Below are 19,634 nucleotides of genomic sequence, written 5' to 3'. Positions count from 1 at the left end.
CATGAGGCATTAATATTCTCTCAATGGGTTGCCAGTCCATTACTGGGAACCATGCACACACATTTTCCAGACGCCAATCCAACTACTGACATGTTTTGGGTTTTTTGGGGGGAAACAAAAAGCTCTTTTTTGGTCACAAAACTCTTCAAAGACAGTAACCTCACCTCAGGATCAAACCAGTGATCCTGGATCTGTGGGGCAGCAATACTACCTACCTGCCACATCAGAAGAGTCATTATAAGTACATTCTTGCATGGGAGTGGTACATGGAAATGTGAAAACCCAAAAGAAAGTATGCTCTATCAGAACCATCTGTGTGAATGGTTCAAAGGGTAATACCAAGCAGATTTACAAAAGACTCTTTCTTTCTTCCCCCCTTTCAGTTTCGTCCATGAGAAGCAATTCATGTTGCTACTGTGTCTGATCTCTTTCCATAGTGTTATTCTTGACAACCTCTTCTGCAGCCCCCACATACCCAGGGATGGCAGTACAGAGGTTTCCCCGTTCATAGCTCTGACCCTGTAAACAGAGCACAAAACTCAACAACATTTCAACGAGTGCAGAGACCCTGGCTATAAATCATCCTGCCTATCTAAATAAGCTCCACATTAAAAGCATGATGTGTAAGGTATGGGTTTTATGTGTTGTGGTGGGCTGCTCCATAAATTCAGGAAGTTGTCTATGTTTGTGCTATATAAGTAGCACATGCAATAATGTTACACTTATGTTGAGACTCCCATTAAAAGTTTGTTTTGTAGTTCTAATGATCTCATACAACACTTGCCCAAGATTGTAAGAGTAACTCTAAAGGTGTTAATCATATAACCTCTGGTTTCGCTCACCTCTAGTCAACTGATAAACACACCTATCCTCCTGGCAACCAGACAAACATACAAGTGGCAATGTCATAAGCATTGTGTGCTTCTGAAGCTTGATTGCTAAGGAAGCGAAGCTAAGAACTTGCTATGTTTCTCTGCAGCTCTATCTCTGGGACATGGGCTTCATTTTGGGCCCACATTACCATGTGAATGCATGGGAACCTACCACCATTACACACAACTGAATGAGCACACTCACTGGTGCACACATTCACAAAAGGAGTCCTGAGGCCTACACACACACACACACACACACACGCACACAGACTCATAGATGTCACATCAACTCCAATGCCAAGTGATTTTGGGAGGTCTGGTCCATGACTTTGCAGTGACCAATCCCTTTCAAAAGTCCAACTCATCTAAATTCCATCAAGATCTTAAGGATCTCTCAAAATGAGGCCTCTCTTGATCCTAGTGCTCATTCGCACTTTTGTTCAGATATATCAACAAGCAGGTGGACGGGTTTTTTTTTTTATGAGGTCTGAGCTCTACATACAACCTAAAATCTATGTTTGTGGGAAAAGACAGTACTCTTAATAATGTGCCTCACATACAAAAAAACCCCCAAAAAACAAAAAACACAACCAATCAGAGTCAGGCAAATTACTGAACAATTTCTCAATCATCCATTTACAGAACTGAAAGCAACACAATTGGGTGTTTCTGTTTGATGTGTGAAACGAGGGTGATTTATGGGCTGACGCTGAGAGTCTGCCCTCTGAGCTGTTTAACTATCACGGCAGTCTAAAGTCACACACTATCAGCACTGCGCACAAAGTTCACACAAGAATGCACGGTTGCCATAGATACATGTGCTGGTAGACCTATGCGATTAACCCTCGACTGAAAGCATGTGGGGGAGCTGGATACCAAGTTTTAAAATACAGAGTCGACTTTCACTATTTGCTACTAGTACAATGACAAATAAAGCAATAAACAAATCCAGATTTATAGCACATGTCCACAGTAAGCCTAAGGTAAACATGTCAAAGAAAATACGCACAAATCTTACTGTACAGGTCAGGGTAGACACAGTACACAGTATATTTAATAAAAACGTGAACAAATGAGTATCTTCAAAAGTATCTTCAAATTTCAAGACAGGAAATATATTCTACTACTTGACATTTTTTCTCGACAAAAAGGCGCGGGGCTGTCTTGCTATTGTTCAAAAGCCAGTGGGGTCACATTCCAGCACTTCCTCACGACTTAGTCAAACTTATCATCAAATACTTTGTGTAGATTGAGAAGCCTGCGCTATTACGCACTGGAGGCGAAAGTATGTGAGCATTCATGAAACTAGTCTGCATTATTTAAAACTGGCTTGTCTGTTTCAGGAGTAACACATGTAAATAGCACGTACTGACTGCTGAATCACGGATGTCTACATTTCAATCAGATTACGATCTATTGTGCTGCAGCAAAAACACGGCATGAGAATTACACGAGTTCACCATACCATGTTACTCACCATAAGCTGCTGACTGGGTGGTAGATTTTTTAAAAATCTACTATTAGGTTCTTTTATTCTGTGTTTGGAGCAATTTCAGAGACACTAACTGATATTTGATATAAGAATTCTATATAATAATTGTATAAAAGCTAGTTAGCTGTGCTCTATTGTGATTTCTTAGAGTATCATGATAGGACCATTTTAGCCAAGCCTTGAGATTTTAGTTTACATTTTGCAAATTGACGTATAGCCATTCACACTCAGACACACTATATAGCCATCCTTAATCTGAAAGCAACCAATAGTGCTGACAATCATTTTTTATCTTCTACCTTTGTCTGATAAGTCTGATTAAACCATGCAGTGTAAGTGATTTGGGTATATGTAATCCCTTGAAAACAGTCAGATTAGCATTACAAACATATGCTATAAATACACGCATGTCTACTGGCTTTATCTGGGGCTCAAACGGGACAAAGCAAGACATTCAAGCACAAAAAAAAGAAGAATAAAGCATGGCTGAAAGGTCTTATTCAACAGTCAAACATAGAAGGGTTTTTTTGCATTGGCATCAATCCTCAGAAGGCTGCTCTTGTGGTGCATCAGCACTAAACTGGGCGCCTGCATGCTGACTGATAACTCAATACAATAGTTAGTGCTCTTCACACGCATGATTGTACACACTGTCGTCTCCTTTACACCTTTGTTTTGAAGATCTCGAGACTGACAGGTTACATTTTATTATTTCTTTACATTATATAATTATTTAAAGTTTTATGTTCGCTATATACATGTGCATTAACATTTTATTTTATAAAAGAAAAATAAGAAACAGCAACCTATGCCAATCTATTTTAATACATGAATCAACTAGAGCTTTTCTGAAAATCATCTTTCTCTATTAAAGCAGTGAAGAGCCACCTAAAGTGCTGGCCGTTACATTTGTCTTTGCAGTGTGTGTCTGAGTAGCTGACCTACATTAGTAGATTCTTCTCAAGGCATATTGTGTGGATTGCTCATGATGCTGCTCAAGCTGACCCTAGGCATAATGTTATTTGAAGGTTGTGTGCATGTTTCCTAAACGTTTCTGTGTAATCCCCCTCAAGACCATCCACATGGACAGCTGCACAGGGATTAAGCCAGCAGCATTTGTCTTGAGAGACACACGCAGCATTAACTATACCAGCTGGTCAAGTCTTGCTATCAAATGACCTCTGATACTCAAACTCAACTTGTCTTTTTTTTGGTCACTGCACCTGGTTAATCTTGTAGCCTACTTCAACTGTTAGATGGCAAAAAAAGAGAAATGAAACAGAATAATCTCATTAGACATCTGTAATAAGCAACCACTGAGACTAAGGCTTCGTATGCAGAATCATGTTAAATGTTAGATTTTTTTTTTTAAGTAAGCACTATTGTTGGCTTATGAGGTTAACATAAATACATCTCTTTGTAACTGAGATCTTTGCATCATATCTAGCAATATTAGACTCTGGCCAACATACAGAGACCTCTGGCTCCCTAAAGTCCAAAAGTGCTGAGCTGAGTCTTTGAGTCAAGCTGAGGAAGCATGATCCTCCATTCAGTAGTGCCCTAGTCACTTTGCAGTTTCAGCTCCTTTCAGATTGTATAAAGGAGGGTCTCTGGTGCTAGGCACAGCCTAGTCCCAGACAAGACTTCCTAACCTCTCTCCTCCCCCAACGGGTAATTATAGCCTTGCACTACAGAGGATTACCCAGGGCTCCCCAGGCCGCCTGCTCCATGTCAGACACAACACAGGTCAAAGGAATCTCACTATGAGACACTTTACACTACTTTCTTCTCTACTTAGACAATGAACACAAACAGCTCACTAACAAAAGTAAATCACACTTAGGGGGTTGACAGATGACTGGATAACACAAGTTACACTTTAAATGTGTAACAGATTTGATCCTGCTAATCCTGACATGCATGTACACCCAGACCCATTTTTAGCTAATGTGTTTTGATCAAATAGGCTCACTGACCCTCAAGGCCCCCACCAGACTCAGGCCTCTGAGGTTGTCTCCCTATGATGGCAGGGCTGAACCCTACCTATACAGTTGCTTTGCCACAGAACCTGATCTCATAGTCACAAGATCAAGTCATGATCTAACATGCTATGAAATAGCCAAGAAATTTGTTCCAACAAGCCTTATTATGTCCATTTTGCAAATTAAGTACTTTTCCCAAGCATGTTCCCCACATGTTTAAACAGATTGATTTAAGACACTAGATAGCAGAAACTAAATGCAAGGAACAAAAACATGAAGCCACAAAACCTGCTTTACTAGTCTCTCCACCCTACATGCCGTGCCCTAAAGATCACCTTTCGTGGAGAATCAGTGAAAACCTCTCTGCTCCACAATCAGAGTCGGAGCACATAATCACGCACGTATATACACTGCTGGCTAATTACACTGGTGACAGTGTAATCAGCACTTCTGTCATTTCCTGAATTGATCAGATACCACACAAGGCAGAGACTGAAGGTCAGAGTCTGGCTGCAAATAAAGGTGCTATCCATGTGGACTCTGCTACATAGTTTCGGCAGGTTTCCATGTCATCCTTTTACTGTCAGTGTGTTCTAAATCTGTTTTCTGGCCTTGGTAGGTGTTATTGTATGGTCTGTACTGGAACATAAATTTTTACCTTGCTTCTCTTTCCTGTTGATGACAAACTCAGTCTTCCTTAGAGAACTAGGAGCTGTTCGTCTGTAGAAACTGTTCCTGTCCAGTGAACCTGTATAAAGTGCCTTCTGCTTTTTCCAGCCTTGTTTTTCCACATCCAGTCTTCCTGAGCCTGGGTCGATGCAAGCCCCATTCTTGGTGTCCTCGTGATCAAATTGGCTAAGAGTGATAGGATCTTCGTAGCTTCTCACACCCCTTTCTCTAACTGTCTGTGAATGGTAAACATCCTTTTGCCATTCCTTAATGTGTTTCCAACGGTCATTATCACTGCTGTACCCATCTTGGGAAACTTTGAAGTAGCCCCTGCTTTTCAGCTCATACCGATCATCCTCCCATTCCCTGTCCTCAAAATAGTCTTTTACCTCATTATAGTCATCAGATCTATGGTCTCTGTTCCCCTTGTCTCTATAATAATAGCGATCAGCATCTTGGGGCTGGTAGCGGTCCCTTTCCCTATAACTGTCTTTTTGCCTTTGCTCATGAAGATCTTCCATGTAATCATAGTGACCTGTTTCTCTACGATCATATTGGACCTTCTCCTTGAGTTTGTACCTGGCATCTTTCCTAGAGTCATATGTATCCCTGTCCTTAAGTTCAAGTTGAGTATCACCCTGCCAAGCATAGTAGTCTTTTTCTTTATATTCTGCATCTGGATTCTCTATGCGTTTATAGTGGTCTACTTTTTTCCGATCATCAATATCTTTTTCCCTATATTTTGAGCGATCCCCTTTTCTTTGCACATACTGGTCATTGTCTCTCTGATCATAGCTGCCTTTCTCCCTAGATGCATAGCGACTGAATTTCTTGCGATCTTGCTCACTCTCTTTATTGTAATTACGGTCCTCTCTCCTACAGTCATACTGGTCCCTCGGTTTACGGTCATAGCGATCTGAATCTCTGTGATCACTGAACTCTTTTTCTCTACGTCCACAGTATTCTGTATCCCTATATGCATATTTTTGTCTTTGTCTAGTGTCATAGTAATCCCTTCGCAGACTGCCCTTGTGGTCATAACGGTCATAATTATCCAAGTCTTTCTGATTATATCGGTCATATGAATCAAGCTCTCTATGATCATAGTAATCATTGTCTCTGTGCTCATAACGATCCCTTTCTCTGTAATTGCCTCTCTTTTTATCAGAATAATCCCTTTTGTCTCTGTCATAGTAGGCATCCCGTCCCGTTTGATCCCGTCTCCTATTGTGCTCCTGCTCATCATAATACTCATCCACATCCCAATGGTCATATCTGTCCCGTTTTATATGGTTAGGATATTCCTTAGTTTGTGGGCTCCGGACATAGTCCTTATTCCCTCTGTGGTCAGTAAAGTTAACATCTTCTTTAGGCTCATAAAAGCAATGGTTTCCAGTCCATTTTTGTGGCATCCTGGGTTCCTGAAACACAGCCTCAGGTGTGTGGTAGAAGAATTGGTTCCTCTGTTGTGGAAGTCCATCTCTGTATGGGATCTTGTCACAGTCTTCATATTCCCAGCAAGTTTGGTGCATACCACTGGTTTGTTTGAGGTAGGCTTGGTTTTCCAAATAGCCCGGTGCAGGCCCAAAATCCTGTGGGCATATCAATGCCTGCTGTGGATGCTGTAGCAGCTGCTGCTGCTGTTGTTGAAAGTGCATATGCATTTGGATGTACCTTTCCCGCTCACAGCTGTCACTCACCAGCTCCTCTACGCTTTTTCCTCTCCGAGGTGGAGCTCTGCTGAAATCCCATTGAACTGGGGCAAACACCATAGGGTGTCCCAGTGCTATTTGACCATTCATTCCGTCTGGAAGAACGACTGTTTCACCAAAACCAGCTGTGTTTGCTCCTCCAAAAGTCACTGTTTACATCCACAGAGACAGGAGTCCACCTGTCAGACATAGTTACGGCCAACCGCTCACTCTCTATTTCTCTAACTCAGTCTCCTACAGCTGCTAGAGCTGAACTGTGTGGCTGAGTTGTGAGAAACTCAATCCTTCACTCCCTCTATCTTTCCAGCCAATAGGAAGGAGGCAGAACGCGAAAGAAAAAAGAGGGGAGGAAAGAGGGAGGAACGAAGGGTAATTATTCAGTGAAGTCATATGAGAGGTGGATTACAGGAATTCTGTGATTGGCTCTGAGTCTCTGTTTGCAGAAAAACAAAGGTTGGCCTTCACAGAAATGCCCTTACGCCAGGGAGAGGCTTACTCCTTTTTTGCAGAAACTTCTGTGAGTTGTTTTCACACTTGACATTGTCAACCAGAATTATCATAATCAACCTTTCACTTCTAAGGATAATTCCATAAATAATCCTCAAATTTAGCCCTAATTTTCTACTTTGCAAAAATGCTTTAGCTAATCATAATATTAAATGTTTAACAGCTGTTGAATCAGTATGGAATACAGAGTTGAAGCTATGAGACACTTAAAAACATTCAGCTTTTATCTCAAGTAGGATGCTATTATTTGATTAGCATAACCCTTTCACTAGGTGCCCAATGGTGTGTACGCAGCATGCAGATAATTGTCTGTCCCACATTTGCATAATTCCCATGATTTTATAAAACTTTGCTTTCATGTTTCAATGGGATGACCTGGGAAAGTCTGGACACAGGCTGATTATTTCACACACTACTTTGTGGTTTAAAATGCCTGTACACTTCACAATGGGCTATTGTTAAGGGCCGTCCTGATCTCTGGCATGTTTCAGGGAGAGAAGAGAAAAAAAAACAGCTATTCACGTCCTGCAGTATAGTATATCTCCTGCTTTTGAACCAGCTGAAGGAGTAATTATTAGGAATGTATTTTTTTCAAGCTGTTGCAAGCTACAGAAAAGAAACTTGAGGAAACATAAAAAGTTGGAAATCATTTGGAACGTGAAGGTACTTAAGTGTGTGTTAGTGCTGCAGCTTCTTAGAGTTTTCAAATACAAAAGAACCATTTTGTATTGGACAATGTAGAAAGTATGTGTTTTTCTTTTCTATTAAACTTAAGAAGTCTAATCAGCACTGAGGATCTTATATTACCGAAACTCAGTTCAGGGAGGTCAGGTGCAGCATTCCGGCTGTGTAATGACAGGTAGAAAACCATTTATTTACATATACTTGGTTCTTTCAGACTAACACAATACACATTCTTTTAAACAAATAATCTGTTTTTTTTTACTTTCAAAAGAGCAATACTATAACTTTATCAATGAATATATAAAGTAGATAAGAGCTAGCTGAATGCTATGGTATGCGAGTGCCATTTTTCTCTACACTTTCAAACATTCAAGCAAAATGACCAAGAACAAACATGCAATGGCTAAGAAAAATGTCCCCATGTGTAAATCATTAAACAAATCATCCATGTACAATTATCTGACGGTTAACTGTGATTTATCCCTCATATTTAGTCTTGCTTAGGTATTTTAATTACAGCTGACTGTTCACGACAGAGCATGAAGCAGCCACAAAAAAAACAGTTGCTAAGAAGATGTCATTAATGAGGTTCTCGTGGGTTTCACAAGGGCATGTTTCTCAGTGCTGGTAAAAGAGGCCTCTATTAAACTGAAAGGGGTGTCATGAAACAGAAAAGATGGGAGTCGGAGATCAGAAGAAAAATGCCTTTGCATTTTATTAGTGACCTAACAAGTTCCAAGTAAGAGGCATAGTGGAGGAGGTAGCAGGATAGCTGTAGTGGATGACAGAGAGAGAGAGAGAGAGAGAGAGAGAGAGAGACACACACACACACACACACACCCCCTGTCAATTCAGACCAGAGTCTGAATTCTACCCCATGCTAATGCTGTTCACTGTGTGATAAAGTAAATGAGCAGATAGAATGCCTCGCCAGAAACACAAGAGTCTCCAGATCACACAAAAGCGTTTGATTCAGCTCTGAGACTGGCTACTTTTTTTGTTCCAAGTTTCCTCTCCATGTATGCCCCTCCTCCTGTATCTGTTGTCATCCTCTTCCCCCACTCCCCTTGCCTTGGTATGTTTTCATGAACTACTCAACGTTTTTTCATCATCCCTGCTCATTATTCATGTACTCTTTTTCTTTCTATTTCTATTTTCTGTCCTTCATTCACCCATCTACGTCAAGTATCTTTCCATGACCAAGAATTTAGATGAGGTTGTATGAACACGCCCATCGTGAATTTGAACAATACACATTCTGTCCCTCCCTCGCAGAAAAACACACCCTGATACGACATGAAAGAAATACACACACTGATACTCACACTTACTGAAAGAGAAACCAGTCGCCTAACACAGTTATACATAACATTCTCATATAAAAAGAACGACAGACTGCAGGACTGTAAACAAGTCCTATAAATCGTAACTTAAAATCATTTCACTAACCAGTATGAGGCAGTGAAAGTGGTCCGAAATAAGAGCAAATATTTAAACAAATATTTGCCATAAATTCTATTATAAAATCAAGACTTCTGTTGAATGGTAGCAATTTGTAACTAGGTTTGAATAGGCAGCACAAATTACTCTGATCAAACAACAGTGTTTACATAGCTGTGTGAAAACATTTCATGTGTGTGGTACACTCAGACATTTCTGAACACGCCAAAAATTAAAAATAAAAAGCATCCTATACCAAATCTAATACCATTAAAACAAAATAAATCTGAAGTCTCAACCATATGTAATATTTAGACTTATAAAAGCAGGCCAGAATCTTCAGTACATTTCCCTGTACTTGCAAACAATATTCCAGAATCCTACCTGGCACATGTATGGCCCTGCTCCACAGAACATGGCTAAAAAGAGCGGTGAGACGCATCACTGGCTGAAAGAGAGAGCCCCAAAGTCGGCGGTGGATCCTTGGCAGGGCCATGATCTTCACACAGCCCTGATAACACTGATATGCTCCCTACCCATACGAAAGGGAAGACAAGAAGGGGCCCTCATACTGTATATATGTGTGAAAGTTTTCTAATTCTACACCTTCGTAACATGCTCACATATACTTAATAAACAATTAATAATTAATTAAGATTTAGTATAATAATCTTACTTTAAGGGCTTGTTTCAGCTGAATCGGATGCATCATCAGCTGTAATGACACTTTCATAAAACAACACAGATTTATTTGTTCTCTGTGCTCAGAGCTGCACTGGTTTCCAAGCACCATGATGAATTTGGGCCAGTAAATCCAAGCTGGAGCTGTCAGACTATTTGTAATTGTAAAATAATACTTTAATACAACAAAGAGGACATGCAAGTGAGCCAAAGCATGTGAAATAACTTCAGTTTACTGACGGACACTTTCTGACTGAGGATGAAAATAGCACTTTTTCCCCATCTGCCATATGAAGTGTGTCACATATTTAAGAACACTGAGCTTCAGGTTTCAAACTAAATACTTGTTTAAAAAGACAACACCCTGCCTTACTCCAGTTCACAAAATAATGCAGCCCCATCTAGTGCTAAGTTAGCTCAAGTAAAATCTGACCTGTGATGAATTAACATGGTAGTGGATGGCTGTACAGTATAGGTTACATATTAACATTGTGCAGCAGTTAACTACATCAAACCTGGACATAATGACAGCCTTTATAGATAGATGAATAGACCTATAATCTGGAATCATTTACAAATCAGATAAAAAATTTCAAGATTTCAAATCAAATAAATAATAAAAAAGAAAATCAAAATCAGTCTATGATACAGCCATAACAATTTACAAACAAAGATCCACTTTTTCATCAAAAAGGAAACTGGTTAAAAAAAATGCTATTAAAGACCATTTCGCATTTCCAAGGTCGTCTGTGTGTGTCAGAGAGAGAATGGCTAAAAGAGAAAGAGCTCAGGCAATGGACAACCCTAAAACCTGTGTTGAACTAATAAATTGTCAGTTTTTTGTAACATTTAATGCTATGGAATTTCTGCAAACTGTAAATTAATGATTTTATATGTGCTTACCAAATTCTCTTTTTTTCTGTCTCTTGAGTTTGATAAGTGAAAAACTGAAAAGGACAAAATCCTCTGTCCTGAAAACTCCTGAAATGGAAAGCTTAACTTGAACTGAAATGAGTCATACTGGCTCGGGCCAGCGAATTGACTCACACCGGCGCTGGATCGGCTCAGCAAGGAGTTACAGTCTATCAAACATGTACTTGTTCAATTGTATCATTGTACTGTGTTGTTTGCTATGTCTGTATGTGTTACCTCGCAACTGCTGTTGCTCCAGTGTGAGAGTCTCCACAGTGAAGTTGCAGAACTCCAGATTCTCCAAGGCCTGCTGACGTGCCACTTCATCCTCCTCTCCCTCTTCCTCTAGCATGGCACTCAACTCCTGTGCTGTATGTGTGTACATATCAATGTCTCTTTCTACTTCCTCAAGTCTCAGGAGAAGTCTATATTGCTCCTGCTCTCTTTCCCTCTCTTGCTCAATCTCTCTCTCCCTCTGTAGAGCATCTTCGGCCTCCTCCACCTTTTCCTCCGGTGTACCCTCCTCTTCCTCTGTTGAGACCAAGAGGTTGGAGTGCTGCATAGGAGGTCGAGGACAAGGTGGAGGTGGCCGTGGAGCTTGTCGCATTGGCCTGTAGGGCTGTTGACAAAATTGACCATTGCTAAGAGAAGTGTGACCACGAGGTGCTGGTGGTCTGAGAATCCTGGGACGAGGAGGAGGGGGCCGCAGTGTTTTCCGTCTTTCTAGAGATGAGCTGGGGCTAGACAGGGGCGAATCATGGGAAAAGCCTTTGATGATGTCACTCTCGCTACTGTAGTCCATGATAGAAAAGTGGCGGGAAAAATTGTCTTTACATTGATTGTTTCTCATGGGCTGCTCATCATTTCCTCCATATCTGCCTGGAAGGCTGCTTTCGAACTCTAGTAGCTGCTGGGTCAACTTGGCTTCTAGGTCACCAGACAAAGAGCCTAACGTATGAGACATGGTTAGTCCATTACTGCCCTGCTCCTGAGACCATATATTATGCTCCCCACGCCCATAAGTTCCCAGGTCAGCATCGCTGACACTTGCATGACGGGTCAACTTCTTCTGTCTGTTGGTGGCTTGACTGGCTGATTTTCTGCTGCTGAATGGGACTCTGCTGTCATGTGAGGCATAGTAGCCTTTGTTCCTTGTCCAGGATGAATTGCTCTGAAGAGTTGAAGAACTTCTATTAGATCGGTTAAGGCTGGTGTTCCTGGTGTTAGGAACAGGTGGTGGTTCAGGAGGGCTGCTGTGATTACTTGTGCTGTTCTGTCTGTTGTGGAGGCTGGGGCGAGGAGGCAGCTGTGGTCTGGGTGGAATCAGATTTCCTGAGTTAGTTCTCTGGAGTGGCCTGGGGCCTGAATTGCCTGTTCTACTGGGATGGACAAGTGGTGGTGGTGGCCTCTCTTGTCTCCTGGGATCTGGCTGATTCTGAGGCAGACTCTGAACTGTTGTTCTGTCCTGACAGCTGATTTCTGACCCTGTGTCCCTTTTACAGGCTTCTCTGCATTCTTCTCTTTTCTCAAAGTAGTCCAGATCCCACACCGTATAGTCCTCATGGCTTGTCCCATCCTGGATATGTGCTTGGAAAGCTTGGTCTTCTTGACCACAACTATGATCAGAAGCATAACTGTCTCCTTCCTCTTTTTCACAGGTGTCGTTTTTTCCACTTACAGTGGGCACTTGTTCCTCTAACTGTTTCTCAAACTTAACAAAGCGGTGGGGGAAAATACCCCTTCTGCCCCGCACCTGCCCCTCAAGCCACCCATCCTCTAGACTTTTAAGTATTTGTATCCTGTCCCCAACATCAAAGTCCAGCTCCTCCGGCTCCAGAGCTCGGAAATCATACTGTGCAATTCCATACACACCAGATTCCTCTTTATCTTCTTCTTGGGTCTGCCTTTCTACACTGTCCTTCAGTCTCTCCTCTTCTTCCTCTTCCTTTTCCTCCTCTTCCTCCATTCTGCAGGTGAGATACTGACTCTGTCCATGGCTCATAGGATTGTCAGGCAGGAGTGAGCGCAAAGGTGCAAGCAGCTCTACGAAACCCTCAGGAAAGATTCCTGTCCTACCGTCCAGCTCACCCTGGAACCAACCAGGCTCAGGCATGGCCACTATAGTGATGAGGTCACCTTCACGAAAGTCAAGCTCTTCATCCAGCTGGGCGTGCAGGCTCATCAGAGCACGTCCCTGGCCCAGAGCATAAGGAGGCAGATCAGAATCTTGGGCAGCTGCACTGCGCTCACTCAGCTGCTTAGAGCGGCCCGATAGCTCCAGCTCCTTCACACAGGATAATGGAAAAAGTCCACGTGAGCCCCAGGCATTCCGACCCCTGTGCCAAACTGCATCTACATTGCCCTCTCCAGCCACCACATCACCTATGGCAGGGTAACAGCACAAAACACACAGATGACATATTAATATTACATTCACTGTTTAAAGATTATACAATCTTGCTACTGTTCTAGCCCATATACAAAGATACAAATGAGTGGGCAGCCGAGCGTCACAATGTCTGTTAAGGTCACTGATGTCAAATTCCACAAGCAAAGCTCCACCTTCTATTGTGTCCAACATATAAACTAAAAAACCTAACAGTCATATACAGGAAATGTAAGTCATATGACACTGTCACAGGAAAACAACTACAGGAATTGGAGTTTCCAATGAGAGAGAGAGAGAGAGAGTCAGATCTAATGGTTGCATATCTTAGTATAGTATTTTAAAATGCATGATAAAAGGGGTAAACCTATGCACTAAACAATGCTATATTAGTAGTATAGATATGTCAAATGTACTACAAAATAATACGAAACATTTTCACAGACATTCTTTTCAAGAGGATAAGAAGACAAAGTGCAAAACTAGTGACATCTAGTGGCTACTTACATCAGCACTGCCAAGAGCAGGGGTCCTCAAACCAGGGGTCATGACCTCATATGGGATTGCTTAATTTAGTAAAGGTGTTTTGAAGATGAATTTTGGGGGCTAATATTTTGAAACGTTAGTGCGGATCATATTCAATCAAACCATGACCATTGAATTACTTATTCTTTTCCTGATACAGTGCAAGAGTTTGGCTAAATAAATAAATAAACCACATACAGGTACTATTATAGACCACTGTTTGTGGATATTCCTTGAATTTTAACCACTTACGGGAAATATATATTTGCTACTGACATAAAATGTTCAAATGTTACAGAAGTCATATATAGTTAATCTAGGGGAGAGATTCACTTGCTCCAAATGTTTGGAAACCCCTTGGCTTAGAGTGTTGATCCCACTAGTGCATGCAGGTAAAAAAAGAAGCATGTATCTGACAATACATGTTTACACAAAAATCACGGTTTCAGTCTTTTACACAAAAACCTTACATCTAAGTTGAGGATGTAAAAATCGAGGAACTTTATAGACAACAAGAAGATATCAGAGGAAAATTTGTTACTACAAGAATGGCCTACAATAGGACTAAACCAAAAAGGTTACCTCTTAAATGGGACATTATGCCTTTTTGAATGCGTACACTTTATGCTGAGAGAGACGGACACAGATAACATACAGGAACAGAGCAGATCATTAAAGCATCTCCATCACACACACACACACACACACACACACAACTCAATTGCTGTTCAGAGTGTGAGTAAGAGACAGCACACATTTCATATTTGGTTGGATTGAGGATTTACCTCTCTTCAGGGACAGGTTGTCTGGCTCAGAGGAGTTGAAGTCACTGATGCACACATAAAGTTGCTCTCCTGCCTTTGTAGGGGGAACTGTGACAGATTCAACAAAGGTGCTTGGAAACTGACCTGAGAAACAACAGCAAAGTTCAAGTGAGTCTGCAGAACGCTGGTTGGTAAATGTGATCAGAATAGATTCAGAAGTGTAGAATACAGATTTTTGCTATAATCAGTCCTAAGGCGTTCACATTTTTTAAAAAATATCCTATTTTTGTCAATATTATGCAGCTTTTCTTATAGACATATGGAAGATCCGTAATCTGTATCTTGTAACCTGTATGTATCGTGCATGTAACTTTCCTCAATGTTTTTTCTCATTTTTTCCTGATGTTTAATTTAAAACCTGTACCAGTAAATATTGTTTCTTGTATGTCCTTGCATATACAGAGCACAAAAAAACAAGCTTATTATGCACAACATTTAACTTTACCTGTGACTCTGTCTTTAATCCCGAGCAACCAAAACTCATCCACTACACTAAGGACTTCAACAACATCACCGGTAAAGAGAGGAAGCTCCTCTGAGACACTGGGTAGGAACTCAAACACAGCACGCACCACGCTGCCTGCCTCCATGTTAACTCATTACCTGAGAAAGAAAAGCAAGACAGAGATCAACACAAATAAACTCCTTTCTTCAGCGATGAATGTGCTGACAGATTTCACCACTAGATGTCCCACGCTGGCAAGCGTAATTCCATGCACTAGTGATGACATCAAAACAGCTGTACAATACAAATGGTTGCAAAATCCAACAGAAAAAAACATTAACTTCAAGTACAGCAAAACAAGAAAAGATTCTTTATAATCATATAATCTTTGTTGAGAGAACAGAGGCTAGCCCTTACAGGCTTCTTCCAATGGTAAAGCAGGACCCTAAACTCTGTAAAATGTATTTAATTATTCAGATGTTTCTTAACTGGGTGGATCATGGACGAGAGACATTGGCTGAGTCATACAGCCCAGGGTGAGGTACTGTTTAAACAGAGAGAGAGAGAAACAGAAAGAAAGAGAGAGAGAGAGAGAGAGGGTCAATGTGCATTTGTCTAAGCATCTGAAAATGTTTATAAAGGGGATTTCTTAGCCCCAGTATGACCAAGTTGTTCCATTCTCTTGTAATGTGATTGTGTGGAAGTACATATTGCTTGCCTCTATGGCAAACAAGTATATAATTACTTACTCCATTAATTAGATGCATGTAGAATGAATACAAAATAAATAATAGTGTGTGAAAAGGAGAGCTTAAGTGTGATAAAGAAGGAAAGGAGAGAAGGGAGGCACATGTTTCACAGACTCAAAGGCCTCTCTGTCTCGTGTGTGTGTCTGTGTGTGTGTGTGTGTGTGTGTGTGTGTGTGTGTGTCCACGCATGGGGGGCTGCCTCAGAGAAAAACCCATCTGGTAAATGGATGACAGGTGATCCCCCCCGTGTGGGTCAGAGGAGTGTCACTTTTTTTAACTATAAGGTGAGTCTATCTCTGTTGGAATAAACTGCATGTTCATTCAATCAAATCAGTATGGACAACTAAATTCTCTGTTTTGGAAAATGTCTTTTCTTTCAAACAGAAACAACAAAGTGTAAAAATAAATTCCCCAAAATTGAGCCTATATTCAAAAGCTTCTTTCCAGACAGGCAGCTAAAGTGGCACCACTACTAGATCCAGAGTCTGTTACTTCAGGAATGTTGACTGTTATAACAAGTTGTGGGGCAAGTACCAGCTTTTCACACGAGACGTAGCACACAACCTCATCAGGAAGTAGAGCCATTAAAGTGCTGAGCCATTCGTACACAGACACTTACTGTAATTAGCTTGTGTCCAGGCATTTAGAGCCTCATGGTACTATAAATGTTTGATGAAATAAAATGAAATAAACTCAATTAATTACATAAATGGCTAGGAAAAGAGTATTCATAGAAAACCTAGTGCTAGCAAGCTAGCTAAAAGAAAAATTAGAGGAAATAAAATGTGAAAAATTCATGAAATGACTGCTAGTCTAGCTAGCATATATCTATTTTGGTCTCAATTCAGTTACCTCTAGAAACCTGCTGGTTGCATTCGACAAAGACAGAAGTGGAATCAGACCAAAAAAGTTTTAAGCAGAGCGAAAAAGAAGCAGATGTTTTTGCTGGGTTTTAAAATAGCTTAGGTTTTTAATGTAAAACACCATAACAGCGGAAGCTGAATTGTTTTGGTTATGTAAGTGATGTTGATTTGTTGCTCTTGCTGTCGTTTTTCATTTTGTTTTAAGCAAACCTACGTCCTTGCTCTCAGTTCTTGTTTTCTACATTTAACGTTGCTTGTTAATACATAAGATTTGAATAATTTCACTCACTAAAACTACATTTGCTCACTAAAGAAACTCATGTAAATAAAGCACTTTTGTGCTTGGCAGGTTTGTGGGTCTGATATCCAGCACCTCTGTGATGTTTTGTGAATGGATGTTTGGATGTTAGGATGTTTGGACAGACAGAAATGCTGGGCAGGTTTCTGTTCGAGACTAGATCATTCCAGAGCAAATAACAGAAAAAACATGGAAAAATATCAGACTGGATGTGTCTTATTCAGCAGTGACTCAGCTGCTCTATATATCAGAGTTGCTTGTTAAGCGAAAAACAAAACCATACAGTAATTCAAACTCCCTAAATTTTGGTGGCAGGAATATTCCTAAAATTCTAATCACAATCATTTTGATTACAAGAACACAATAGTTTAATAATACTATGACATATCAACAAACAACTTGATTCATGTTGCATATTATTAGGATATAATATTTCTAGAAATGTATACATCTCAATAAATAAATAATAAATATACTATACGGCAAATAGTATGTGGACACATGAGCATCACACTGATAGGTGATTCTTCCCCAAACTGTTCTCACAAAGCTGGAAGCATACAATTGAATAGAATGTCTTGCTTTATATGCTGTAATATTACAGTTTCCCTTCACTGGAACTAAAAGGCCAAACCCTTTTCCAGCATGACACAATACGAGCTCCATGTGGATTTGCCAAGGTGGGATGAACTGGAATCCTGACTACGCTCCAGGCCTCCTCACCTGTCATCAATGCCTGACCTCATTAATGCTCTTGTGGACAAATCCACAAACCCATGCTCCAAATTCTAATGGAAAGCCGTCCCAAAAGTCTGGCGGTTATTATAACAGCAAAGAGAGACTAAATCTGGAATGAGACATTCAACAATCATATGGATGTGATCTGTGGTCAGGTGTCCATAAACTTTTGGCCATACAGTGTTATATGTGCATATACTAGCTTTCAGTTAATAAGTACAGTTAATGCAGAATTAAGCATTCTAGTACAAAGAAACATTACAACTGTAACTCATCCTCAGTCATTATTAAAAGAGAAGCCCAACTCCAGGAGGCCATGGTTAGTCATTTCATTTAGAGCCCACGTATTACTGTACATGTGAAGCTGGCCTTTGTAAACAATGCCTTGTTTATGCTCCACTGGTTAAGAGGAGAGAGTGAAGGACACGGACATGTTGGCACACAGCTGAAAAAAAAGAGCTCAGTGGCATATGGTCCCACTGAGAGAGAGGTAGCTGTGTGTGTGTGTGTGTGTGTGTGTGTGTGTGTGTGTGTGTGTGTGCGTATGAATGTGTTGATCAGGCAAAAGAATGATTAACACCTATATATAAAAAAGAACGAGTGCATAGAGTAATCCAGATTAAAATGCTTGAAGCCTACCGGTGAAGACATCAGGAGATCAGAAGGCTTCTGTCAAAAGACACCTGCACGCAGCTAAGAAAAGTAGCAAGCCAGAGAGAGAGCGAGGGGGAGAAAGGAAGAGAGAGAAAGTCTCTTTGCACTTGAGAACTCCTTTGGGATCTAACATTAATTGAGAATTCCTATTCAGTTTTCACTGCTTGTAAAATTCAGTCAGTACACACACGTTAAAAGATGTTTAGAGACAGATCAGCGTGGAAATAAAGAACTACAAGCAGACAAAAACACACAGAATAATGCAGGATGTGCTTTGGCATCTGATGGGTGGCATAAAGTATTATTCTGTAAGGAAATGAATGGGCCTGAGGTAATTCTGTAAATTATCCAAGAGTAAATCAAGAACTGGAAGTAACATCAAGCACTGGGGTGACAGGTGACAGGGAAAATGGTGCAGTTGTAGCTCAGTGGTTAAGGCACTGGACTAACTGAGCGGAATTTGACTGACTTTGAATCCCAGCACTGCCAAGCTGCCCCTGCTGGGCAAAACCTTTAACCCTCAACTGCACAGTTGTATGTTATGTAAGTCAGTACTACTGAGACAAATAATGAGTCTGTTTGTTTCTTGCCACTTGGCAGCAGGGTGAAAGTGTCAGTAGAATGACAGACAGTTTTATAAACACAGGCCTCATACTCTCTTCACCAGTGTGTCTATCTGTGGAGTTATCTGTGCGCACACACACACACACACACACACACACACACACAGAGACAAAGACACAGCTGCGCTGTCACTGATGCCTCTGTCCCTTACCAGAGTGTGATGTAACATCACTGAATAAAGGTTCTAGATGTAACAAGTGTAAATAATTACATAACCAGACGTAAACAATTACATAAATACACATCAGTACATATATTAAAGATTTGTAAACAGCCAACTAAACAAAGAAAGAAACATTTAACTACATAAACACATTTAATTAACTTTAATAAATGAACCCTGGACCTGACATCAGTCTCAATTCAGATGCTTCTGTCTACAGTTTACTATAATTTGATGTAACATTAAAACTAAAGTATATATTTAGTTTTTATATACTAAAGTATATTTAGTGTCTAGAATATTAGATTAGATTATGCAAAGTTTACTTTTCATATATTTTCTCATCATCATCCAAAGGTTCAGCAAAAGGTTGAATTTTGTTTCAAGTTTCAGAAATAGAAACATACATAC

The 19,634-nt window shown here is 40.5% G+C and overlaps 1 protein-coding gene across 4 annotated transcripts in view; it reads right to left on the bottom strand.

Moving 5' to 3' along the window:
• Positions 1–19,634, bottom strand: part of dnmbp (dynamin binding protein) — a 35,568-nt gene that overhangs the window by 10,776 nt on the left and 5,158 nt on the right. For 2 of the 4 annotated variants that reach the window (XM_058405840.1, XM_058405839.1), the window contains exons 2-4: positions 15,135–15,292; positions 14,651–14,773; positions 11,192–13,336 (exon numbers count right to left, since the gene is read on the bottom strand). In XM_058405840.1, the coding sequence (XP_058261823.1) occupies positions 11,192–13,336; positions 14,651–14,773; positions 15,135–15,279 (2,413 nt within the window). In that variant the 5' untranslated portion in view covers positions 15,280–15,292. Of the gene's footprint in view, positions 1–5,007; positions 7,002–11,191; positions 13,337–14,447; positions 14,479–14,650; positions 14,774–15,134; positions 15,293–19,634 lie in introns of those variants that run through there. The other 2 variants (XM_058405841.1, XM_058405842.1) reach the window with 2 other exon arrangements.

This window comes from Hemibagrus wyckioides, linkage group LG13 (genome assembly GCF_019097595.1).
Source record: "Hemibagrus wyckioides isolate EC202008001 linkage group LG13, SWU_Hwy_1.0, whole genome shotgun sequence".
Classification (NCBI taxonomy): Eukaryota; Metazoa; Chordata; class Actinopteri; order Siluriformes; family Bagridae; genus Hemibagrus; species Hemibagrus wyckioides.
The sequence above is the reverse complement of the archived record's forward strand: the minus strand, read 5'-3'. Positions and strand labels throughout refer to the sequence as shown.